Genomic DNA, 27,659 nt, shown 5'->3' with positions numbered 1-27,659 from the left:
CGTTATTATATAATATTATAAATATGCAATTTAATTAAATGTTATAAAAAACTGATTTGTTAGCAGGTTAAAAAGGTAAGTTATGAAAATTAAAGTGAATGCTTACAAAAAAGCTTGTTAAAGACAAGTTTCTAAAGACAAAACCAAAAAAACCTAGAAAATTATGTTGAGAATATGACAACTCTAAAAGACTATGAAGGCTACAGAATGCATAATTCCATTTGTAGGACATCCAGGGAAAAGGCAGAAATCAGATTGAGTGCTGCCAGAGGCTAGGGATGAAGGGACAGAATTTACTAAAGGGGGCAAAAGAACACTTCCTTGGGTGTTGGAAACCTATCTTTTATATTGAGTATAGTGCTATTTCTCACCACCAAAGCATACAAGTCTCTCAACACTGGGAGACTTGCACACCTAGTAAGGCTAAATCTATATCTCATAGACCTGACTAAAAAAAAAAAAAAAAAAAAAAAAAGGCACATGCTTTGTATGTCTAAGTTCTTTAGAACTAAAGATTGCGCTTTAGAGAAACACAACCTGGAAAATGTAGTTGATGTATTATGGGTATAGTTTACATTATTAAGATATAACTCTAATTAGAGAGCCACTCAAAGAAAAGGCCTTGGTCTTATGGCAGGAAAGGAAAAAGGAAAGAAGGAAGAAAAAGAAAAGAAACAAAGAGAAAGAAAAGAAAGTAAAAAAGAAAAAGACACTCATAAGCCTGAAATTAAAAGGTTTAACGTACATCTGGGTTAATTTTGAGATTTACCATTCAACAGATGTTTCTGATTAACTGAGGAACTGCCAACCTTAGTCACTCTGGACAAGACATTCCATTCTGTTCTACATCCCTAGAGTTCATGTGGGAAAGACATGATATATATATATATAGAGAGAGAGATGAAGACAGAGTGTGTTCCAAAAATTTACTTTGCCTAATTCACAATTTCCCATGTTCTGAAGACAGTTTCACTCTCTTGTGGGTAATAACATTAGAGTCTTTAATCTCTGAAGCTGCAGTTGGAGATCAGTAATCATCAACAAACATTTACTAAATATGTATAAAAATCATGCTGGACCCTACAGAGCAAGCGAGAGTTCCTTTATAGCAAGGTTCCCAAAAGCCATTATCAATCTTTTTAGAGCTTCTTCCACTTAATGAACATGGTAAAATATTCTTTGGCTGTGTATCCACAAGTGTACCCGCCTACACTGCTTAAGCTCTTGATGATCTTCTTAATCTGTTTTAGTCTTAAAATTTTTGACCAGTGTATGTTTTCAATAAATGCTGTATTCAATAATGACAGAAAAACAAAATGTTAAATTATCAATTAAAATACAATTACCAATATGGTGTACCAATGAAAGATTTCCGTTTGGCAATTGTAGCTGTAATCTGTGCAGATACTCCAAAATCAGCTATTAAAAAAAGAAGAAACATTTAGGGAAGAAAACTGAGGGAAGGTAAAATGATTTACAGCAACATGAGAAGAAACATTTAACAATTATTTTCATTAAACTAATTTCACAGAAACGAGATATTCTTAAACATCACATTAAACTTTTTTAACTTTTATGGGTTAGCACTAAAATATCACTAAGTAGTCAGGGTGTATTACAGCCAAATAGATTCTCATATATCCCTGCATGAATCAGATGAAAACAAAAGTCAATGATTTTGATGAGAAAGAGAGAGCTGAGAAAATTTAACCTGCCAGACTTAATAATATTATAATTTCAAATTCTCAGGACCTGAAATTCAAGGAATATCACTGGAAGGGACCTTACATAGTCATATATTCCATTCACTTCCTGCCATACTCATGATGACTGACATCAAACAAACCAAGAATCTACTGGCAAATCTGCCTAGCCTGAAATGACACCCAAACAGAATGTTCCCCAAAATCTTACCTTAGCAATACCTTCTAATCCCAAAACCAATCACTAGGAAATTTGTTTTTATGCAGGACTTGTTGCTATTCTTTAAGTATGTTGAGGTCTAAATATTTTCTAGTTTTTTAACGGTCATTTCTAAACTCTTATCAACCAATGTTTTATATATAGGATTTCTGTCAGTAAGGCACATAACATTAACACAAAATATTAAACTGCTGATAGAAACTGTTCACTAAGACATCAATAGTTAGATAAATGCTTTTTTCATCTTTAGAGGTAGCTCAGCAAAATTTTATTATGTAAGTTAATTATCAGATACTTTTATATCTGATCAGTCCTACTGTAGGCTATAATTCAAAATAGTTTTATTCATGCTTTTATAAAATAAATGTTTTTTGAATTCTGATTTGTCTTATAGTAATATATAATCCAAAATAACTTTCCTATTTATTAAACTCTTCATTTAATACTTAACGTCCATTGATTCTGTCTATAAAAACTACTATACTATACATGTTCCCAATCTCAAATTTTCAAATTAAGTTATCATTTAGGTTTGGAACTCTATTTTAGTCATAACCAAAAGTTATAAAAGGTACAGTTTGAAATAAAGCAACATCCAGCATCTAAATTACATCCTTATATTAGTAATAGTTTTTTTTTTTTTTTTTTTTGAGAGAGAGAGAACAAGTGGGGAAGGGGCAGCGGGAGAGGGAGACAGAGAATCCCAAGCAGGCTCCGCGCTGTCAGTACAGAGCTCGATGTGGGGCTGGGTCCCACGACTGTTGAGATCATGACCCGAGCTGAATCAAGAGTCTGACTCTTAACCAACTGAGCCACCTAGGCACCCCGACTATATTTAGTTTTAAATGCTAACGTAAAGCATGTAGGATTTTTGGTGTTATTGATTTTTTGGCTTTTGTTTGTTTACCCTGTTTTTTGGTTACAAGGCAATTTTGTACAAATTTCTTACTAAAAGTCACATTCCTCAGGTTACAGGTGAAAGAATTCCTGAAGAATTACTATTTTGCCATATCTTTACAACAAATCTGTCATATGTGAAGGGCGGACTCTATCCCCATGTAGGAGAAAAGGGAACAGAAACAGGTTACATATGCCCCACAAAGAGATTTCCACCTAAAAATACACAGATGCTGAGGGAAAAACTAATCTTACAGAGGCAAATAAAACTTACTATGTTCTGGAATAAATTTGCTCAAATGACAAAATTTTAATTTACTTACCCAATTTTACATGACCATTATCCGTTAACAGAATGTTAGCTCCCTTCAAAGTGAGAACATTTTAGTTAAAGTAAGAAACTTTTTATCAGACAGCACATATAATTGATCAAATATACGTATATAAAATGATCACAAGTGGCAGCCTTAGACCTAGAAATACTTAAAATTTAAAGTATGCCCAATTAAAGTGTTAAATTATTATATTTGCAGGAAAACTTAGGGTCTCTTAAGACAATTTGACTATTCTTATAAAATGTTCTACCTTGCAAAACGCTGCTATTAACACAATATGAATGTTATTATGAAAATGATGTATTAGTTTTCATCGTTATATTCTTACTGATCAAACATTGTGACTGCCCTAAAACATGACCTAATACTGGCATTTTCAATTCCTGTATTACATCTTAAATGTGCTACTTCCTGTTCTAGGAGTTCATCATCAGTTGAACCACTGCTGGTGCATAAGACTGAACCTTGCTGTTTACTCATGAGGCTGTCTATCTTAATGTGTTTGCCCACAGTTGAGGACCACCCAGAATATAAACAACTAGCCACAGGACCACCGGATTAAAATGTCACCTGGCTGCATGACTGTGAGATAACAAAATATACACTGGTTCCTACTCCCGGTTCCTAGCCCAGTTCTCCTGAAAGCCCTGTAATTTCCTAAGTGACAAGAGCCCTAGGAGCATCTTTTGTTCTAGTATATGCTCGCAGACCCTGGTTCTTGATGCAGTGCTCCTGAAACCTTTGTAATTTCAGGGGTCACAGAGTAGTGTCTTCTGTTCTAATGGAGCAACTCTGGGTAGGCTCCTGGATGGCTCCTGGATGAGGGCTGATCACTGGAAAGACCAAGCCATGACTAGAACTTCAGAATTTTCAGCCCTGCCCCCATTCTCTTGAGAAGGGAGAAGAGCCAAAAATGGAGTTAATGACTGATCACACCTACATGAGGAAGCCTCCATAAAATCTCAATGGTATGGGGTTTGGAGAGTTTTCGGGTTGAATTACACATAGAGGCACGGGGAGAGGGGTGTGTCTGGAGAATGCACGGAAGCTCCATGCCCCTTCTCACACACCTGGCCCTACACACCTCTCCCATCTGGATGTTCATCTGTATCCTTTATCATATCCTTTAATAAGCTGGTAAACATAAATAATTCCCTGAGTTCTGAGAGCCACACTAACAAATTAACTGAACTCAAGGAGGGGGTCTTTGGAACCTCCAATCTATACAGTCAGTTGCTCAGAAGCACAGCTGAGAAACTGGGCTTGTACAGGTATCTGGTGTGTGTGTGTGTGTGTGTGTTGGGGGAAGGGACAGTCTCATGGGGCTGAGCCCTTATCTGTGGGATCTGATGCTCTCTCCAAGTAGACAGTGTCAGAATTGAGTTAAATTGTAGGACACCCAGCTGGTATCACACTGGGGAAAAACCTGCAGACATTTGGTAACCACCAGGGTCAGAATGAAGTGTTCTGTGTGAGTAGTAAAGAAGCCTCAGGAAAGAAGCATACAGTCGGAAAGAACTGGGTTTTTCCCCCACACAGAAAGGGAAAAAAAACTCAGTTTTTCCCATTTCAATGTTAGTAGCATTTTGGCCACCTCTACTTCCTGATCTGAGCTCCAAAAAAGACGATAAAACCACTACATCTTCAATAAGCCCAAAGGTATAGAGACTTTCTAAATTTTATTTTTTTGCCTTTTCTGTAACTTTTAAATGAGCAAGCAAAAGTAAGCAGGCTAAATCTTTAGTCCAAGGTGCCAACAATCATGTAATTATAGGCTAACAGGAAAAGCACTAGGAAACTGGCCCCACCCAAAAAAGAGGAAGCCATAAAGAAGACTGTACCCCCTGATATTACTGGGAATAATGGGAGAAACAAGAAAAAGAAGGGAGAAGGGACTACAGCAGGGATTTTAATTTGATCTAAGCCCCAGCGATCTAGATGTCTGCCACGGTCCTCAGTTTGGTCTTTGCCCAGCTCCAGACTAATTTTCCTAAATTACAGTTTATATCATATTACGTGCATCTATGGCCTCTGATGCTCCCCTCTTCCTTCCATCCTTCCATCTCTCTCTCCTTGAGCAATCAGGTACTATTTTATGTTCTAGGGTTATAGTAATAAATGAGAATAAGCTCCATCTCTCATGAAGTTTACAGTGAATAGGAGAGAAAGAAAATCTAAAAATACATGCACACATGAATGAATGAATGAATGAATGAACGAACCAACAAATGATTCAAAGCCAGGAAGAGGGAAGTACTCTAAAGCCAAGTAAAGCAGGAAGAGAAGGCCTTTCTAAGGCAGTGATGTCTGAGCAGAGATCTAGATGAAGTGAGGGTGCAGAGGCATGCCAAAATCTGGGAGAAAAACATTCCAGGAAGAGGGCACAGCAAATACAAAGTCTTGGTGCCAGAATGAGTCAACATACTCCAAAAACAGCAAGCTTAGTGTGGCTGGAACAAAATGAGTAAAATGGAGAGGAGTATGAGATGAAGTCAGAGAGAAAAGCTGGGGCCAGATCATGTAACACCTTATAGGCAATGGTAAAAAAAAAACAAAAACAAAAACAAACATCTGGATGTTATAGTGAGTAACGGGATGGTGGTTTATAAGCAGAAGAGTGACAAGCTCTGATTTAAAAAGATCACTCTGGTTGCAAGGTGGAGAAGGGACTGCAGAAACACACACGAAGAGGAACAGGGAGACTGGTTAGAAGGCTGCTGCAGAAGTGCAGGTATTAACAGACCGATGGCTTAGACCAGGGTAGAAATAGTGGTGATGGTCACACTCTCCCCAGCTGGGCTCAAACTCTGAAGTTCAGCACATAATTCCTCCTGTAATCGAGCACAAAACCATCCGGCTATCCCCATCATATGTTCTCTTCTCTTTGATAATATGGCACAGCTTTAATATTCCCTAAAATGACCCCACACTTTCTGACGTCTTCATTTTTGCTTACATTGTTCCCTCTGCTTGGAAGGCACTCCAACCTCCATTTCTGACACAAATTTATCAGTCTTTCCAGATCATCTATGTGCTGATGACACAGTGCTTTTAATGCACTCATGTTATACTTCTCCCTATGAACTCCAAAGCTCTTTGCTTAGGTCTTAAATGGCTTATGAAAAACACTTGAAGTAAAGGATCTCAGCAGATGATCTGAGAGTTCACTGAAATTTCATGCAAAATATGAAGGCATATGCATGAGGACATTTTCTGAAAAGAGAGTCCATGGCTTTCATTAGAGACTCAAAGAACAACATGATTAAGAAAAAAAATATTAAGAACCTTTATGCCAGAGAAAACCTCAGAAAATAAAAGCAGGAGAGAAATAGGAGAAAAGATGAATGAGGAAGAAGGTAAAAAAAAAAAAAATAAATGAAAGAAAAGAACTAAGTTGGGAAGATGGCAGTATCTTTAGAAAGAACCTCAGGAAGCCCTGCCCAAGCACTCTGGTTTACCGCGGAGCTGACCCCAGCACACCCAGTGCACCTGCTCTCCTCTGGCAGTTAAATCAGATCATCAGAAGATGTTACAACTGAATTTATCCATTTTGAAACATTATTAATGATAGTTCCTTAAGACTACCAAAGTTTTCTAAAATATTCAAAGTATGAAATGTTGTAAAAACCCTAATTTGATGGAAGCTAAGGACTTAATTTGCAATTTACAAATAAATAACTAGAGATAAGCTAATATGGGTTATTATAACACTAATCCATAAATGTATGCTTTAAACAAGTGAATTTTGTGGCAAGTGAATCACATCTCAACAAAGTGAATCGTATCTCAATAAAGCTACTTTAAAAAAGTAATAAAATTCTTAAAAGTATCACTTAATTTTATTACAGTAACATATTTCAGGTAAGAAATTCATCAGATAGACTAAGACAATTCTGCTCAACAGTTTGGTCCCAGTATGTAAAAATGAAGAGAGGGCCATTAGGTTTAACTTATGATGTATACCTTTATATCTCTGTGCATTTTTCCTTTACTGTGAAGATAGTATAATCCCTGGAGTTTCAAGAAAGAAAAAGAAAAAAAAAAAAACAGAAAAATTAACAAGACTTTATTTATTACAGAGAATACTTTGGGATCTAAAGTGATCAACTGAGTAGCAGTTTCTGTTTTTTATTTACTCATCACAGATAATCTAGCTGTAATCATTAATTTATTTTACTGAAATAGCCTAAAAGAAGAATCAAGAAAATGAAAAAGGCAAAGTTCTGTTGGAACCACTAATTTTCTTAAGACAATACTTTCCACTAAACTCTGCAAATAGTTTGAAATAACTTTTAAAAAGCATAAATGCAATTAGTATTAAAATGAGCTTCAATTCCCATAAGAGTGCTTAATTTTTAAGCCTTTCTTTGGTATTAAGTATAAAAATACGAAACAACAAATTCACAGCACTTAAATTTGAGGAGGTCATATAGTCACCCTGAGGCTTTATAGTGCTTACCTGCAAATAAAATTTGAGTCTACTAGACAATTAAAAATGTGTTAATATACAAGAATTTACCAAATTAGATGTTCAATCCTTACTTTACTTAACAGACAATGCACAATAATTAAACAGTCTAATAAAAAATGTTAAATCAGCACTGGATTTACCTGTAGTGTTTCTCTGCTAACATATGCAATTTGCAGTTCTGACAGAGGTCCCGTTACTATAAGAGAATAAAATTTATATTAATGAAATTAGTCAAAGCATGTTTTTCAGTAAATGGCAAAGTTTTTACAAGTTCCACTAAGTAGTAGCCTTAATACACCTAAAAAACTGTACTAAAACATAAGCTCCATGAGGGCAACATTTTTGAAACCTGTTTTTTCAGTGTTGTATCTCCAGTGTTCAGAACGGTGCCTGGCAGGAGAAAGCTGCAAACAAATGTTGTGGAATGAATAAAAGACTGAAATACTCTCTGAAATTAATTATATTTTCATTTTTGTACCTTGCTGATCAATATTACCTCTTAAATGTTAAAAGAAATAAATCATGGCCTAGAGGTTTAGCTAGTTTCTTTTTTAATGTTTATTTACCTTGAGAGAGGAGAGTGTGCACACATAAGCTGGGAAGAAGCGGAGAGAGAGGGAGACAGAGAGTCCCTATCTATGCTGACAGCACATTAATATATGATCATAAACATATATATAAACATAATATATGTTCATAAAGATGCAATCAATAGACAAGTTTGGAAAGTAAAGGTCTCTTCCTTAACTATTACTCAATAATACTCAATATCAATAGTTTGGCCTAAGGTCTACCAGACAATCTTATAAAGAGACATTTTAAATAATGTATGTTATGCATCTCACACAAGATTATGAATGGAATCATGTTACATATACAATTCTGAAACCTGCCCTTTTCACTTACCACAGACACCTTTCCAAATCAATACATGTAACTTAAATCATATTGTTTAAATAATATTTCTCTGTGTGCATCTATCCACTACTGAAGACATTTAAGTAGTTTTCTCTTTTTCACTACTAAATCACTTTAGAATAAAGAAATACATTAGATGGGAGAGACTATTCTAAGAATGGAACTAAATTCCAGTGGTGGAATCTTTTGCTAGATAGTAATCCCATATTTACCCAAACTTAACAACTTTGTAAAAATGTTTACTTTGGAGTACTTGTGGTATTTCACAATTGTGGAAGAGAGAAATGTATTTCACTTAGATTCTACTGGAGCGCCTGGGTTAAGCATATGACTCTTGATTCGGCTCAGGTCATGATCTCACAGTTTGTGAGGTCAAGCCCCTGTGTTGGGCTCTGTGCTGATAGTGCAAAGCCTGCTTGGGATTCTCTCTCTCCTTTTCTCTCTCTCCCTGACTGCCCTTCTCCCTCTTGTGCTTTCTCTCTCTCTCAAAATGAATGGATAAACACACACACACAAAAAGTTTCCATTGAGAACAAGTCTGGGTCTGAGTGTCTGAAGACAAGCCATATAACTAATTCTTATGGTTTGTAAGCCCACTCTCATTCAGTAAGATGGGCATCCTTTAGATTTCTGTTTCCACAGTATGGCAAACAATCTGAATACCCTGAAAATAACACCTACAAATGACAGAAAAGAGTATTTTAAATAATCTTTTAAATGCCTAGCTAAGTTTGTTAACAGTAAGAGACTTTCCCAGGAACCAAAAACAAAGAGGAAATGAAAATCAGAATGGTAAAAATGTGAAATATTCTAGCCGTCTCTAAGGGAAAGGCCAATCTTGGTAAGCTGGGGCGTTGATTTTATCCCCTACAGGAACACAGAAGAAAAGGCCATAGGTCTGTAGAGCCAGAGTTAAAACAAATATCCCCACATAACCAGAACCCTCGAAGGACTACATCCTCATTTTAAAAGGGTAGCCAAGCACAGGGAGAAGACTCAGGATTTTGTGCCATGGCCTGGGATCTGGATAGGGGAAAATATCTTGTCCTGATGCTGTCACCACAGGCTTCTTGGTCATTCACGTTCAGGGTTCAGATACACTGGATACACTGACGTCTTGGGGTCACAGGAAAAAACCCACTGTGGAAGGATACACTCTCAAAAGCCACGTATAATTCCCACTGACGATGATCTCAGAACTCAAAATTATTAAATAAATGAGAAAGCAATTCGCCATAACTGACATGAAAAACTGTGGAAAATTGTTAACAATATTAAACAGAAATGAAAATGCTCAATAAATAGAGGAGAAAATGCATTATGCTGGAACAATAAAAGGTTCTAATGTTAGTTCTTCAAAGAAAAAGTAAACAAATGGAGAGGAAAAAACTCATGAAAAAATGTAAATTCAAAATGTATCCCCCCCCCACACACACCTGTGGTGGTTTAAAATATTTCCAAGAATTCTTTGATATCTCCCCCTCAATAGTTGGAACTTAATTCCCTTCCTGAGTATGGGCTGGACAGAAACGACTTGCTTCTGAAGAACAAAATATGGCAGAAGGGCCAGCATATGACTTCTGCCACTCCATCATAAAAGGCTGTGTGGCCTCCTCTTGCTCTCTGGAATCACTTGCTCTGGGGCGGGGCAGGGTGGGGGTGGGGTGGGGAGGGGGGTAGCCAGCCACCATATTGTGAAGACACTCAAGCTGTCCCATGGCTAGATCCACAGAGCAAAAAACTGAGACCTGCCAACAGCCATCAAGCAACCGAAGCTTTCTGTCAACAACCACATTAAGTGAAACCACCTGACGGTAAATTCTCCAGCCCTGGTCAGGCCTGGATAACTGCAGTCCCAGCTAACAGCAACGCTGCAGCTTTATGAGAGAATCTGAGCTGGACTCGCCCAATTAAGCCATTCTTGAATTCCTGAGCCTCAGAAACTGTGACACAATATTTGCTGTTTTAAGCTGCCAAATTTGGGGATCATTTGTTATACAGCAATAGACAACTAATACAGTTCTCTCTTTTAAGATTTAAATTTAAAAAGTCATATAGAGTGATGGAATTAAGAGCCGTAAAACAAAATATAAAAATTGGTTTAATGATACTTTAGAAAGCCGAAATAAAAGAGGGAAAAAAGCAGGCTTTACCCAAAAATGGGCAAGTTCTTTACAAATTTTGCAAGACAGATCAAAATATAGTTTGTAGATACCTATAAAAAAAAGCAAAACCCTCCAAGCATTAGGGTTATTAGAAAAGAAGAACTTTCTCTTTTACTAGATAAGGTAACCCAAGTTATTACACTACTCCCACAGAAGGACAATGTGATAAAAGAGAGAGGAGAGAAGAGAAAGAGAAATACAGGTATATGTCTTATGTGGACGTGTAAGCAGAGAGCGCTGCAGACTACCCGAAGAGGAGTACACACATCTCTACGAGGAGGTCATTTGGTAGAAGTCAGGGTGCAGTCAAGCGTGAATAGAGAGACAGGGTCTGGGGTTCTTTGTATAATCATGTAAATCCCTCGCATGTACATTTGAAATATTCAGGGCATTGCAAACGATCATTTCTCCCGTTGACCCAGTTGCTGATCAGTTTAAATGAATCAATATTAACAAATCCATATTACTTTGTTACTTCCAACTTTTGGCTGAAATGGAAATGACAACAATCACGACAAAACTATTTCCATAACTAAACTGGTCCTCTTGCTTCTTCCTGAAGAAAGCAGAAGAGATGCCTAAGGCCATGCATACATACTATCTGGTGGAACTACTTGACAATTGGAGAAAGGCTTAAGAAAGGGACGCTTAAAACTAAGGTCATAAAAGAATGAATGAAAAATTACAAGAGAATAAGACACAAATATAAAATGAAGGGAGGGGCGCCCGGCTGGCTCAGTAGGTTGAGCGTCTAACTTCAGCTCAGGTCATGATCTCACGGTTCCCAAGTTCGAGCCTGGTGTCGGGCTCTGTGCTGACAGCTCAGAGCCTGGAGCCTGCTTTGGATTCCGTGTCTCCCTTCCTCTCTGCCCCTCCTCTGCTCATATTCTGTCTCTCAAAAATAAATAAAAACGTTAAAAAATTTTTCTAAATGAAGGACACTTGAAATAGAACCAAGTAATTTCTAGAAATGAAAAATACAGTCACCAAAAATTAAAACCTTATGCATGTACTAATCACAGCTGTAAAATCCATATACTATAGGAGGGTTATGAGTATCCTCAGTGCTCTACTGAAGGATTAAACAGTGCAAAATACAAGGTTGAGTTTAAGAGACACAAAGAAGATTTAATGTATATCTAATTGAAATTTTAAAGGAGAGATCAGAGAGACTGAGGTAGAAAAGATTTTTGAAGAGGGAATTACTGATAATTGTCCACGCTTGATGAATAAGTGAAATCCTCTGAGGTAAGCACTTTAAGACCTAAGCAAAAAAAGGCAATGTAAATCCATATTTAGATACTAAAAACACCATAAATTAAGAGAAAAAAAATCTTAAAACCAATTAGAAAAAGGTTGCCTGAAAAGGATCAATGTATAGTGAGAGAAGATACTATAGAAAAACTATAAAAGCTAGAAGACAATGCTGACAGTAAATATCTGTCTATGCCTCTTACACGACAAGTGAAGGATGAGGGTCAAACACTGAGAGTTCAACCACTAGAAGACCTAGTACAGAACTTTAGGATGAAGGAAATTAAATGAGTAAGTATGAGAAAAAATAGTAGACAAATTAGTCCAAATTAAGACAACAAAAAGGGAAATAGCTTTTTGACTTCAGAAGAAATCACAAGCTTCCAGAAATACTGTGTGTTCTACAATGCAAAATAATGCCACATACGTCTCACTTTTCACTGAATCTTTGAAATCAAAATGTCATTAATAAAAAAGTTTCTCACATATAAAGAACAGTTGTACTTAATACAAAATATACTCAGAAAAGAAAGAACTTTTCATAAAGCAGAAATGTTCTCATGTTCTTCCATCTGGCTTTCAAGTCTCTCTGTATCTGACCCCATCCCCCAAATACACCCCCACACCAATAAGAGTGATGTTACCTGCCACACCTTCACATCACCGTACTGCTGTTTCACCTCCTAGAATGTACTTGTACCTCTTCTTTCTACCCAAAGTTTATGCATCAATTGAAAACCCATTTTCCTCATTAAGCCTTCAAAAACAATTCCAGAAAATCTATCATTTCCTTTTTCCTATTCCAACTGTAGTTAGCAGTACTTTAAAATACTATTATGTCAATCTTTATGGTAAAAGTAAAATCTATACCAAGAAGATACAGTAAAGTGAAGTGAGATGGAGACAGTAAAATTCCTACCCAAACAGTCTTTTAACATCTGTTTTATTACAATCAGCCTTCAAAATTACTTAAGAGGCCCTAACGGGAAAATCTGAGCCAAAATCCCATATAAAGAAAAATGCAAACCTTTTCCAAAATATTTTCTCATAAAATTGACATCTGACTTATTAAGACATTACTTTACATTGATCTTTAAAAAGCACATCTCTAGTAAAAGAATAAACTCTGCAGCTTGTGATAATAACCCATTAACAGAAACAGAACAGGACAGGGAGAGAACGAAAAGACAGTAAACGCTGTTATTTTACATTACAAGTCTTTCTTACATACTCTGCTGAAATCTCAATAAAAAAGTTTTAATAATTTTTAAACACTTTTATTAATGTTTATTTATTTCTGAGAGACAGAGACAGAATGAGAATGAGGGAGGTGCAGAGAGAGAGGGAGACACAGAATCTAAAGGAGGCTCCAGGCTCTGAGCTGTCAGCACAAAGCCTGACGTGGGGCTCGAACTCACCAACAGTGAGATCATGACCTGAGCTGAAGTTGGACACTTAACCAACTGAGCCATGGAGCCACCCCAAAAAGTTTTAATAATTTTTAATACCCCAGAATCTAGTATTTTTGAAAAGTAAACAATTTAATTGATGCTTCTTGAATACACAAGAGCATATCAACAATCATTGTATTAATACCACATGTGTATTAACTAGATGTTCTTTTGGCTTAGCGTTAACCATCAAGGCCTTTTTTACATGTTATTTACAAGCTTGAGTTTGAAATTTTGTTTATTTATTTTGAGAGAGAGAGAGAGAGAGAGAGAGAGAGATAGCATGAGCAGGGGAGTGGCTGAGCAAGGGAGAGAGAGCATTCCAAGCAGGCTCCTCACTGTCAGTGCAGAGCCCCATGCAGGGCTTGATCCCACGAACTATGAGATCATGGCCTGAGCTGAAATCCAGAGTTGGATACTTAACCAACTGAACCACCCAGGCCCCCTGAAACTATATATAATATGCCTTCTTTAGAAATAGCAATGAATTCAACTGCCTATAATTTTGTAACTTATAAAGCAAATACTCCTTTCATCCATATATATCTTACATTCTTTTATATATCTAAATAATAATAAAACAGTTTTCTCTCCTGAAAACATTAATGCTTTAATAACTATATTTTAAGAAACTCTACTTAATCTCTATAAAACATAACTTTTGTCTTACCATGATAAATATCCTGTAAAGAACCACCTCCACAAAACTCCATGCATATCCAAAGTTTATCTCGCCTATAAAGAGAATATAAACATGTATCACATTTTCATGATGAAAATGATCTGAGGTAACAAGTATTTTAAGGTTGTATGCTATAACCTTGAAAAACCACATAAATTCAACGTGCTAAGAAAAAAAGCTAGTTAATCTCTATGAGTAAAATAATTAATATAATGTGTTGTTGTAACTCAATCCAAGGTTTTAATCCTTAAAATAGACCATTTGTAGGATATAAAAATGTCAGACACATCCAAACGAAATTCCCTCTAGTTAAAAACTTTCCCTCCCCCTCCCAGTTTACCCACCTACTCCAAGACAGTATTATAGAAGTTAAATGTTAGTTAAAATGCTCAGACCAAAAACTATGTAGAAGATTCATCACAGAATGGCAATACATCTCAAAGCATATCACATTAATAGTGCTATCATCAACAAAACAGACAAAATGCAAATTTTACCCATCACATCTAGTAAACAAAGGTCTTTCCAAAACAATCTGTTAAAATTTATCACTTACCTGTCTTTACATAGCATTTCCCTCTCACACTCAATTAAGATATCATAATCACAGTCACAAGAGAAATAATTAGCAAAGATTTAATAGCTTATTCCTTGTTCAATCATTCACAACTTCATCTCAAAATGTACCAGGAAATATACTATTCTCAGGGGGCAGAGATGGAATAGAAAGTCTCTGAACCCAGCAAGCTCAGTTGAACACAGAAGATTCTACCTTAACATGTCTGTCTCTCTCCCTACTGCATTCACAGTGCGTAGAAGAGCCAGCAAATGAATATTTCATAAATGAATGAATACAAGAGTGACTGAAAAAAAATAAACAAATTGATTAGATCAAGAGTCAGCAACTCTGGCCAGTGGGCCGAATCTAGCCTACTGTCTGATTTGTACAGCCCAGGAACTAAGAATGGTTTATGTGTATACACACACACATCTATATGTATGTATATGAATATATGTGTGTATATATATGTGCGTGTTTTAATTTAAATTCAAGTTAGTTAACATACAGCGCAGTCTTAGCTTCAGGAGTAGAAACCAGTGATTCATCTCTTACATATGACAGACACCCAGTACTCATCCCAACATATGCCCTCCTTAATGCCCATCACCCATTTAACCCATCCCCCACCCACCTCTCCTCCAGCAACCCTCAGTTTGTTCTCTGTATTTAAGGGTCTCCTATGGTTTGCCTCCCTCTCCGTTTTTATCTTATTTTTCCTCCCCTTCCCCTATGTTCATCTGTTAAGTTTCTCAAATTCCACATGAGTGAAATCATGTATTTGTCTTCCCATGACTTATTTCGCTTAGCATAATACACTCTACTTCCATCCATGCTGTTGCAAATGGCAAGATTTCATTTTTTGATGGCCAAGTAATATTCCTGTGTGTGTGTGTGTGTGTGTGTGTGTGTGTGTGTACACACACACACATCTTTATCCATTCATCAGCCAATGGACATTTGGCCTCTTTGCATACTTTGGCTACTATTGACAGCACTGCCACATTGGGGTGCATGTGCTCCTTCAAATAGGCATTTTTGTAGCCTTTGGATAAATACCTATTGGTGCAATGCTGGGTCGTAAGGTAGTTCTACTTTTAATTTTTTGAGGAACCTCCACACTGTTTTCCAGAATGGCTGCACCAGTTTGCATTTCCACCAACAGTGCAAAAGGGTTTCCCTTTCTCCTCATCCTCGCCAACATCTGATGTTGCCTGAGTTGTTAATGTTAGCCATTCTGACAACTGTGAGGTGGTATCTCATTGTGATTTTGATTTGTATTTCCCTGCTGATGAGTGAGGTTGAGCATCTTTTCATGTATCTGTTAGCCGCTTGGATGTCCTCTTTGGAAAAGTGTCAATTCCTGTCTTTTGCCCATTTCTTCATTGGATTATTTGGTTTTTTGGGTGTCGAGTTTGCTAAGTTCTTTATAGATTTTGGGTACTAACCCTTTATATGATATGTCATTTGCAAATATCTTCTCCCATTCTGTTGGTTGCCTTTTAGTTTTGTTGACTGTTTCCTATGCTGTACAGAAGCTTTTTATCTTGATGAGGTCCCAACAGTTCATTTTTGCTTTTATTTCCCTTGCCTCTGGAGACATGTCAAGTAAGAAGTTGCTATGGCCGAAGTCAAAGAGGTTGCTGCCTGTTTTCTCCTGCACAATTTTGATGGTTTCTTGTCTCACATTTAGGTCTTTCATCCATTTTGAATTAATTGTTGTGTTACAGGTAAGAAAGTGGTCTAGTTTTATTCTTCGGCATGTCACTGTCCAGTTCTTCGAGTACATTTGCTGAAGAGACTTTTTTCCATTGGATGCTCTTTCCTGCTTCGGTTTTTATATTTTTAAATGGTTGGGGGCAAAAATCAAAAGAAGAATTTTTCTTGACACAAGACAATTATACAAAGTTCCAATTTTAGTGTCCATATAAAGTTTGATTGAAACACAGTGACACTCACTTATGGCTACTTTTGTACTAAAGCAGCGTAATTGAGTAGCTGTGACAGAGAAACAGACAAAGCCTAAAATATTTACCATATGGTTCTTTACAGAAAAGGTGTGCTGATCCCTGGATTAGACTGTAATTTGATTAAGTACACAATCCAGGCATGAATAACATTCTGTGAGAACCCAGAGGTAAGAATGTCTAGGAAAGTCAAGGGAAATTTTAGGGAGGAGATATCATTTGTTGTGTCTTGAAGTTAAAGTAGGAATTCAACACCGAGAGACAGGGAAGGGGCCTGCTCAGAGAATGAAAATTTGAAAGAAGATGCTACACTTGAAAGACTATGGGTAATTTAATGTGAATCAAACGCAGACTACCTGAAGAGACAATGGCAGGAAAGGAAGCTAGAATAGGTGGGGTGACACTGTAAAACAATGCTTGGTTTATAAACTCCTCAGTTCAGTTACCTTCATCTGGATGGTCTCTACTTTGTCAATGTCTTTTAAAATGTAGCATCCAGAATCAAGTACTATTCTAAGTGTTGCATAAAAAGTGGAGTTGCCGGGGCGCCTGGGTGGCTCAGCTGGTTGAGTGTCTGACTTCGGCTCAGGTCACAATCTCATGGTTCGTGGGTTTCAGCCCTGTGTTGGGCTCTGTGCTGACAGCTCAGAGCCTGGAGCCTGTTTCAGATTCTGTCTCCCCCTCTCTCTGCCCTGACCCCACCTGTGCTCTGTCTCTCTGTCTCTAAAATAAATAAACATTAAAAAAGTGGAGTTGTTATCAGACATAGATCACACATGGTGGTGGTGAGAGATTAACCAGACCTACAAGGAGAGTGGACTTGGTTGAGTACGATGCACCATGCAGCATGTAACAGGGAACACAAGGATCCGAGCATGAACATCAGTACACAGTGAAAAAAATACCATGATTTTAGAGGCAAAGCTGACATAGTGAGGACCGGAAGAAGAAATCTGAAGTCACTCTAGTATCTGAAATTCACAGTGGTCCACAGACCAATGAAACTGAGGCATGACAGTGGATGGTAAAGTATGAGCTAGCTGCCCAGTGGTCTGGTTTTACTAACTCTCAGAATACATGCCCGGGGCTGGCAGATGGATGTCTTATCCAAAAGGATGAAGGCATTTATGGCTGGTGATTGCAACACAGGGAGAAGTCTAATTACCCTTGAGAATCAACAATTATCTCCTTTATTTGAACACTTATATTTCTATTAACTGGGCTAAAGGCTATCTTCAGGTTCTTAGCAACTGCTCTAAAACCTCTGATTTTCAGTTTGAAGTTAACTAAAACCTCTTGATCGTTTTTATGTTAAAAAGGAGTCAGATGATTCTCCAGCTTCACATTTGTTTATCTGGTTCATTAAAACTATGCATAGGACTTTGTCCTTATTTGTTAAATCTCACATAAACAAAAGCTCCTTGTGGTACTCAGTAAGTTTTCAGAGTGTAAAATAAAAGGGGTTCTAATAGCAAAATGTTTGGGAACCACTGCTCTAAAATATTTTCACATCTGTTCTAAATGAATCTTTCATGTAAAATACCTGACACAAGCATTTACAGGACAAGTAGCAGGGGTTCTTACCTATCTTATAAAAACTGGGTGAATGGTTGTTCTGGGTCGGCTCAGAATAAAGTAACATGTAAATTGCTTAGAAAAGGGCCCAGAGGGGCGCCTGGGTGGCGCAGTCGGTTAAGCGTCCGACTTCAGCCAGGTCACGATCTCGCGGTCCGGGAGTTCGAGCCCCGCGTCGGGCTCTGGGCTGACGGCTCGGAGCCTGGAGCCTGCTTCCGATTCTGTGTCTCCCTCTCTCTCTGCCCCTCCCCCGTTCATGCTCTGTCTCTCTCTGTCCCAAAAATAAATAAATGTTGAAAAAAAAATTAAAAAAAAAAAAAAAAAAAAAAAGAAAAGGGCCCAGAATATAAGCCCAATAAATGTAAGCTATTTTCTATTCCTTTTGTTAGAATTCATCTTGTAGTCTATTTTTGTAAGTCACCTTAAGTTGCTCCTGGAACTCAGTGACAATATAAACACATATAATTGGCATTTTCTTTTTCAAGGGGAAAAAAAAAAGAGGGGCACCTGGGTGGCTCAGTCGGTTAAGCATCAGACTTCAGCTCGGGTCTGATCTCATGGTTTGTGAGTCTGAGACCCGCACTGGGCTCTGTGCTGTCAGCTTGGAACCTGCTTCAGATCCTCTGTCCTCCCTCTCTGCCCCTCCCCTGCTCATACTCTCTCAAAATAAACATTTAAAAAAGAGAGAGAGATGGGACTGATGACTTGACTTCTTACTAAAGTCACAATAATCACCACTTCTTTCTTATGAATGTTCACTAATTATCTGATTAATAATTTATTCTAGAGGTTTGCTGGGGCTGATGATGGACATCAAGGTTAACAATTTTCCAGAAATTTCTTTTTCCTTTCCTTTGCAAATTGGTCATTGCTGACCACTAATCTTTTGGTACCTCTTCTATCTGTCAAAAGAGACTCACTGATAGTGGATAACAATCCCATCTGGTAACTTTTCACTGTAATAAGATATAATTTTTATATAAGTCTCAAAGCTCAGATTCATTTAAAGTATCTAGCTGCTCTACAATTATCTCCTCATCTATCTCCTGCTTCAATCCCTTCTTTATAATGATTTTCCTACCCTTTCCAATTGGAAAACAATTCTCCTCGGTAGAGAAAAGGGACAAAAGAAATTAGTTCTCCACTTTTTTACACATTTCAGTATTACACCATCCTCTATTTGACGCTGGTCTATCCCCCTTCCCAATCCTGCTTAAAACAATTTTCTAGTCATTCTACGTAAAATTACTTTCCAAACTTACAAAGGAAAATAAATAATGATTTAAAAACTATATATACTATATATATACTTTACTTTTTAAGATGTCTAAAATATATTTAGTTAAGTCTGGTATTATCAGAAAGGTTGAATATTCAGAATCTTTTAGAAAAAGTACTTCCATCTGTTCCATGAATGCCCTTCTTGAGAAGACAAATCTGCATCTACTTTTTTGGTCATTTATCAAGCCATCTGCCTAATAGGAAAGGACGTGACTCACTTGTCCCATTTCATGCAGGCCAATAAATACTAAAATCTTTGTCCCTAGATATCTGAATTGAAACAATTAACCACCAAGGTAAATACTCAAGGTATCACTATAAATTTTCTTGTAATTCTTTTCTCTTATTCTGTAAAGTTCTCTTTCTATAAGGAATAGAAAAATAAGTAAAGGGAGGGAGGGAAATTTTAATCTTCCAGTTCAATGTTTACTAGAGCATATAGGAATTAACATTCTAATTATTTCACTGAGCTAAAAATCTTACAATTTCTAAAACATACTTTAAAAAAATTTTTTTTTAATCTTTATTTTTGAGAGAGAGAGAGAGAGGGAGAGGGAAACGGAAGGGAGGTACAGAACGGGAGCTGGGAAGGAAGAGAGAGAGAGAGAGAGAGAGAGAGAGAGAGAGAGAGAGAGAGAGAGACACCCAGAATCTGAAGCAGGCTCCAGGCTCTGAGCTGTCAGCACAGAGCCCAAAGCAGGGCTTGAACTCACAAACTGCCAGATCATGACCTGAGCTGAAGACGGGTGCTTAACTGACCAGCCACCCAAGGCACCCCAATCTTCCCACACTTTGTAACACATCACTGACTTAAAACTGATTAAACATTGTGGATTTATATATTTTGCCCAAATATAACATAATTTAAAAAGTAAAAGAAAATGTGAGCAAGATCACCAAGAATCCACAGCTCTAGAATGTCTGCTAGAAACTGGCATACCAAATCATTCTCCCTGGGATGGGACAGCTGGCCATGCCCCGATACTGCAGTCTGCTGATCCCTGTACTTAACTGTGGGTTATCCTGCTGAACAAAACATTTCACAATAACTACTCCAGTATATTCAGCAAAATAATTCAACTCCTAATCATAACTTTCAATGTGAAAAATAAAAAGTTTAATAACTGCTAGTTGTTTTAATATAGGATAACTTTATTTAATGTGAACTGAATTTAAAATATTTTGGTGCATTTTCAAACAGACAAAATTCACTGCATTCCAAAAAGCTATAGGTAATTCATCTATCTACTTCCCCTTTAACAATGAGGGGTAGTTCTGTATTTGGGGATACAAGCTGACCTATTTCTCTATAGTTATACCTAACAAACCCCAGTTCAACCTACTAATTTCCAAAGAATGGGTGAGCAGACAGCAATCCTATGTGAAGTATGCTTACCATAAAAAAAAAAAAAAATCAATGTGTAGTTAAACCAGTTTTAGGAATGTCACATACTATATAGTCTTCTCTTGGAAATTAACAATGCCACGGATATGTTAAAGGCTCTGAGAAATCATGCAGTGAGGCAGGGGTAGCTGGGAGAAGGGAAGGAGGAACAGGTGGAGAGAGGAGAAGGAAGAGACGGAAGAAAGGAAGAATGGGGATGGAGGAAGTTAGGAAGTGGAGAAAGGGTAGGAGAAAGAATGGGATTTTAAAAAAAGCAGAGGAGAGAGGGAAGAGGAAAAAGAAAGAAAACTTCTTTAATTTTGTTTAGTTCGCTACTTCCCCAAATTATTTTTTCCATAAACCCCTTGTTTTCAAATCACGTATTAGCATCCCTCAGAACTAATGTTCCTAGAAAACACCCTAGCAATTCTGGTATAAGGAGGCATCTCATAAGAGAGTTCCACCAAATTTTCTTCCTAAAGCAGTGGTTCTCAACGGGGGTGATTTTGTCCCCAAAGGCATATTTGGCTTATCAAAGACATTTCGGGTTGTCCTAACTGGGAAGGTGTTACTGGCATCTAGTAGAGGCCAGGACATTGCTAACTACCCTAGCCAGCATGTGAAGTAACTGCTGTTACTACTACTCTGGTTGCACTTGAAGGAAACAAATGTTTGTATCAGTATAACTAGAAAACTAAAAACAAAATAGGAACATTAGTGGAAAACTGGTGAAATTAATAGGAAGTACCTTAGTTTGGCTAATAGTATGGTACCAATGTTGATTTCTTAGTTTTGACGAATGTACCATGATTATGTAAGATGTTAGCAATAGGGAATACTGACAGAACTCTTCGTACTATCTCTGCAACTTTTATGTAAATCCAATACATTCCAAAATTAAAAGTTGCCTTTTTTAAAAAAAGAGGGTAGCTAGGTACAAATTAAAATGAACTTAACGATAATCTTTATTTCCATAGTGTGAGCATTCAAAAAAGCATTTCCAGTTATTAAGTTTCCTCCCCAGTCCCACCTCTAGCTCTAGAAAAAAATTTCTTCCAGTTTCGATATAACTCAAGGGACAAACATCTCTTTCCTGGGTTACGACATTCACACTGTAATAAAACGAACATCCTCACTGTCTCAATCCCCCACACACCAGGTCCATCCGCCACAGATACACTACTCTGTACTCTGTGTTCAAACCTTTAACAAGTATGCTCAATACCTACAAGTCCTAATTAAGGGATAAAAGATGCCTTTCTTTGCCAAATCTCCATGGCCTTACCTACTGCAACTACAGACTTACCCTTTAAGCTCTAGTATGAAACTATTAGTTGCCTCCTGAGTAGTTCATGGTATTTTCACGCATGCATTTCCTTTGCCAGAAGTTATAATTTTCTCCACACATTAGATGCTACAGCAAATGCCTACTAACACTTTAACACCCAACATTTAGGAATCATATCATTCACACAGCTTTCTCTGATTCCCTTACTCTGACAAAATCAGATTTTCTACCGTCTTTACACTTTGCGTCTTATGTGGAAATTATTATTGTACCTAGCATACTATGTTGCAATTATTTGCTCATGAGTATTTCTTCTATTAGATTATAAACTCCTTAAAGGCAAGGATTATGTTTTATCTGTCTTTACATATCTAGAACCCAATACAGCACTCTATACATCCAAAGAAATGTAAAAACACTTTGTTAATGGTGGTGATTTACAAATATGTTATTATTATGTGATAAATTATGCTCATTGAAACTAGTATTCTTGATTTCAAAGGTTTAAAATCTCTGATCCAAATGAGTATTTTTTACTGCATGGATCTAATCTATTGGCTTATTTTTTGAGGAGCATTTGCTGTTTTTCAACCTCAACTTTAAGAGTTCAAACTGGAGAGAAGTATCTCAATTTTTTAAATATATTATGAAAGGATATGCTGGGCTAGGAATGCTTAGAAGGAACCTAAAGAGTCATTATTTACTTAAAAGAAGCAATAGTTAAGCTCTACTAGGATTAAAGAATAGGTCTATGATTACTTAACTCTGTTGTTTTAGGAACACACACAAATATACAAATAAAAATCTACATCAAATCAGGACTATTTACTTTTTTAAACTTCAGAGAGAAGTTTTGTCCATCCAGTTCTCATTGTACAGTATATGTACTTAAGTACTTAATAAACATAGACTTTTAATGATATTGAAGAGAGGAACAGAGAATGTCCTATTAAGAATAACATAAGATACTCTGTTTTTTAGCAGCTCCGTTTCTGTATTTCTTCAGGAAATGAGGATGGCTACCCTGTTATAAAACAGGCTTCTGAACTTAATTACATGCTGGTCATCTATTCAGTAAATTCACAGGATAAGGCTGATTCCCTGAAGGGGAAATTTATTAATGGTAAAACCACATTAGCTCAATTTCCTCATTATTTTGGTCTAAATTTGTTGTAATAGGCTATAATGGCAATAAAATACAAGGAAGAAAGTTGCTAAGAACAGTATGCATTTTAGGGGGTTTGTATCAAGTTTTAAAAAATAAGCTCCCTGCCTTTTGTAAAATAATTCAATAATGAGAAGAAATCCAAGAAACCATGTTCCCTTTAAGACTAAATCTGGCCTTCCTAGGCTGAGTACTATAGAATACCAAAAAGATAGCCAACTAGGTACCTGTACATACCTGGTATCTGGTTTAAGTCCACCACCAACAATGAGTAGTTGGATGACCTAACGAAGTCATTGATCCAGCACCCCACTTTCTCATCACTAAAAAGAGTGGGACTAGTGACAAGATCTCTTAGTCCCTTCCAGCTCTAACATCCTGCAAGTCTAATCATTAGTATTTCACACTCCAAATTTGACTGAGTCTGGACTTTAATTAGGGAAGAAGGGAAAAATCTCTATAGAAAAAAAGAGGTAGAGAAAGAGAAGATTAATTGCTGTTCTATGTTATACTACATTTGCTTTTCTATCACTTTCATCAGCTATGCCAGCTACAGAATAAAATCATCTACTTAAACCAGTATTTCTTACATTAGATCATACAACTCCACTAACAGGTAGCTCTACTGAAAAAAATGACTCTAATGTTGTCTGTTTTACTTTGGTTTTGGGGCAAGTTTGCTCTTTGTATTCTTGTATTTGGATTCAAAGAACACCTTTAAAAATTTCATCTAGCTATACACAAAACATAAATTTGTGCACTTGCTCTATGTATTTTATGCTCCAACAAAAAGTTTACTTTAAAAAAGATATTCAAGGGGCGCCTGGGTGGCTCAGTCAGTTAAGTGTCCAACTTTTGATTTGGGCTTAGGCCATTATCTCACTGTTCCTGAGATAGAGCCCTGCACGGACAGCATGGACCCTGCCTGGGATTCTCTCTCTCTGACCGCCCCCACCCCCCACACTCTCTCTCAAAATAAATAAATAAAATTCAAAAAGAAAAGATATTCAACATATAGTCAGAATACACATTTCCTAAAATTTTAAAGTAAATACAATTTTTGTTAAGCATAATCTAACTGGCTCTCCCCTGTACCATGTCTAAAAGTGAAGGTTAATGGACATGTTACTAAAGAGTTGCACTATTTTGCTGAAAGCCAAAGCCAAGATTTATAAACAAAACTGGATACAAACCCATAAGTAATTCACCTTTTGGGGGTAACAAGAACAAATGTTTTGCTGCCTAACCTGTGTGGGAAGACTCTTGCCTAAGTAACACAGTCAAATGTCCAGTTTAGTGTTAGGATTTTTGGGGGGCAATGGGAGGGACCTGAGGGAGTGGGGGTGGAAGTTTATTTGGTCAGCTCTTTTGGCAAGGAAGCAAAAGGGCTAAGTCAAAAGTCATGTGATCTATGAACACAATATTACAGAAAGAACGTAGAACCTTACTGTCAATAACTTGAAATTGGACTGTAAACTAATTACTTGATGTTGAACTCTCTCAAGCATCTTATTTGTAAAATGGAAATAGTATGTACCATAGAGAAACACTGGTAATAGTGTTGCTGAAAAGATCAAATGAGGCACTAACATGATAACACTTAAAAATAGTTAAGAAATAGTAATAGTAACAGCAGCAATAGTAGTAGTAATAGGAGTTAATGTTTATGGAGCATTTATTTTATTTTAATCACTGTTGGAAACACTACATGTGTTTACTCATTATCCTCATAGCTATCACATCTTGTATCTATTATTATTATTCCTATTTTATAGATGAGGAAATGGAGGCTCAGAGTAGTTAAGTAATTTGCTGTGAGGCACACAGTTAATAAATGATGGAGTCAGGACTCAACCAATCCAAACGATCTGACTCCAGAACTCTTAACCACCAAAGATGCTATTGTCTTGATGGCAGAAAGACCAAGGTGCCATATAAATGGATGGGGCTATTCCAGAATAATAGGTTAGCCTCTGAATGGTCCCATAGTTCCTGACGACTCAGACCATGTTTGAGAAAAACTCTTAGACCAAAGACCTGTTTGCCCTTGGGGGGAAAAGTATTTTGTGATGCTTCTCCCAATTGAGTATAAGTAGGTCATTTTGTTAGGAGCAAAAACAGTAAAAAAACAAATTGTCCTGAAGTGATGATTTTAACGTATTAGCAGCAATCAATTATTTTTATCACAAACTTAATTGAGTTTTAAGAGATTGTTTCTTTGACCTGATACAGTAATTGTCTGTGTTGGGTCTGTCCATAAAATAAAAACTGAACCAGAAATTGTGTTAGGTATTATTTGAACCACTTACCATTAAAGTGGCTTTAAATTGGCTGTTATAGAACTCATTCAAAATATATAATAGTCATTGACCTGGTCGTAGTATCTGTCCTTACATAAACTAACGTCTCCACTAAACCTACTCTTCAACCTTAATGAAGATGGGGCAATCAAAACTGTTCAAGAGTGGTTAGAATCAAGAAGAGCTGGTTTGGTTGGCTTTTTGCAAGCTGGAAAGAGGGGGCAGAACTGCCCTGTCTTTTCCATATGCTGTGCCTACATCAGGAGAGAAGTGTTTTTTTAATACCTGGGTCATATGACAATGGAAGCTGTGATAAGCTACTTCCTTATATATCCCACAGTACATCCACCAGAATAAAACATTAAGGGTTTTTTAATACATAAGGAAGAGAACATTTGTCAATCCTCCTCTTGGAAGGAACCTTAAAAACAAGTCAGTCACAGAGTTCAGCTCACAACTGCACAGAGAAGTAAATGGAAAAACAGGATTTGACCTTGAGGTCAACTTCTATGGACTATGACCTGGGGAACCCAGCGTGGTCCTGCCAGACCAAAGCAAGAGACTGCAATTCACAGTGTAAGTTTACTTTACAACCTGGGAAAATAAGAAGTTAGTGAAATAATTATAGTTCCTAGTCCTTTGGACAAAATGAAGGGAAGGGATGATGCAATACCCTGAGCTAGAAGCATAAAAGAAAGAAAAAGTTTCTAATAAAAACCTAGCAGTTAGAGATGCTCCCGACTTTCTAAATATACCCAAGTCTGTGAGTAAGGGGCAACAGAATGGCATATTTAGATCTCTGGTCTACCACGCAAAGATTAACCATAAAAGTTCATCTTTACTTGCGAGTTTCTTCACTGAAACCACATCCAGAATTCCCAAGAGTACAAGAGACAAATCAGACTATGATATTGATTACAGAATGAACATAAACAGGTCAGAAATAAAAATTTCATTCACACAAAAACATCCTATCTTCAAAGCATGAAGAAAACTACAAAGCATGCTATTAGAGCTAACTTTATTTTGTTAAATGTATTAGGTGATGGGAAACAAAAATGTACCTGAGATAGCTTCCAAAATAAGCAACAATATTTGGGTGTTTACAGTCTTTCATCATAATAATTTCTTGCTGTACAACTGCAAAATCTTCTCCTAGAATAAAAAACAAGCATGTCGAATATTTAGTAGGTAAGTTTCAAAATGTCAATTTGTTTCAAAACATAATAATGTTACTGATGTTATATTTAATTACACTTTCAGTCTTTAGTTAACAAAAAGTACAGTGATTAAAAGTGTGAACTCAGGTCCCAGACTATCTAGATTCAAATACTAACTCTGTCCCTTACTAAACTGTGTTAATTTGAGCAAATTACTTGACCTGTGCCAATTTCTTCCTCTGCAAAATGGGGATAAAAATAGTAATAATTTGTCCTAAGACTGTTGGAAAAATTAAATGGGCTAATTTGTGTAAAATGCTTAGAATGGTGCCTGGTACAGAGTAAGTGCTATATAAACATTTGTTATTATTACTATTACACACTGGACATAATCATCATATAATTCACTAGAAAACATACACAGCTTTTTTCCTTTATTACCAAATAACATTTAATATAATGATAGCACAAGGAAGTAGTTCTTTTTAAGTTAGGGCAGGAACCCTTATGCACCAAGAGTGTCAAATATACGTCCAAAGGCTCTTGGCTGAGAGAGCCACCCTCTAGCAGCACTGGGTTACCAGATGGCCCACATACACAGGCTTCTCCTATATTCAACTGCCTTGTTCCAGCCATATTCAGATACAGAATGGAATTGTATTTAGCCTGGTCAGACTATTAGCAAATAATCTCCTTCTACGCCCTTCTTGCCCAAATTCTCCAAAATAAGATCTGGCAATCCTATAGCAGTGTTGCATGGTATGGCTCCTGAATGAACACTTGTGATAGAAAGAGAACTGCAGTGAATGCAAATGTGGTGAACCAGGGACCAGGTAGAAGGAACAAATGGTAGTCCTTACATCTACATGAAAGTAGCTTTGCAT

The 27,659-nt window shown here is 36.9% G+C and overlaps 1 protein-coding gene across 3 annotated transcripts in view; it reads right to left on the bottom strand.

Annotated features, from left to right (window-relative positions):
- The window catches only part of MAP4K3 (mitogen-activated protein kinase kinase kinase kinase 3), a 205,493-nt gene that overhangs the window by 72,931 nt on the left and 104,903 nt on the right, over positions 1–27,659 (bottom strand). For all 3 annotated transcript variants that reach the window (XM_045447057.1, XM_045447058.1, XM_045447059.1), the window contains exons 3-8: positions 26,680–26,770; positions 14,085–14,149; positions 7,767–7,822; positions 7,119–7,166; positions 3,144–3,186; positions 1,347–1,419 (exon numbers count right to left, since the gene is read on the bottom strand). In XM_045447057.1, the coding sequence (XP_045303013.1) occupies positions 1,347–1,419; positions 3,144–3,186; positions 7,119–7,166; positions 7,767–7,822; positions 14,085–14,149; positions 26,680–26,770 (376 nt within the window). The remainder of the gene's footprint in view (positions 1–1,346; positions 1,420–3,143; positions 3,187–7,118; positions 7,167–7,766; positions 7,823–14,084; positions 14,150–26,679; positions 26,771–27,659) is intronic.

Source organism: Leopardus geoffroyi, chromosome A3, assembly GCF_018350155.1.
Source record: "Leopardus geoffroyi isolate Oge1 chromosome A3, O.geoffroyi_Oge1_pat1.0, whole genome shotgun sequence".
Taxonomy (NCBI): domain Eukaryota; kingdom Metazoa; phylum Chordata; class Mammalia; order Carnivora; family Felidae; genus Leopardus; species Leopardus geoffroyi.
This window is presented reverse-complemented; position numbering and strand designations above follow the sequence as displayed.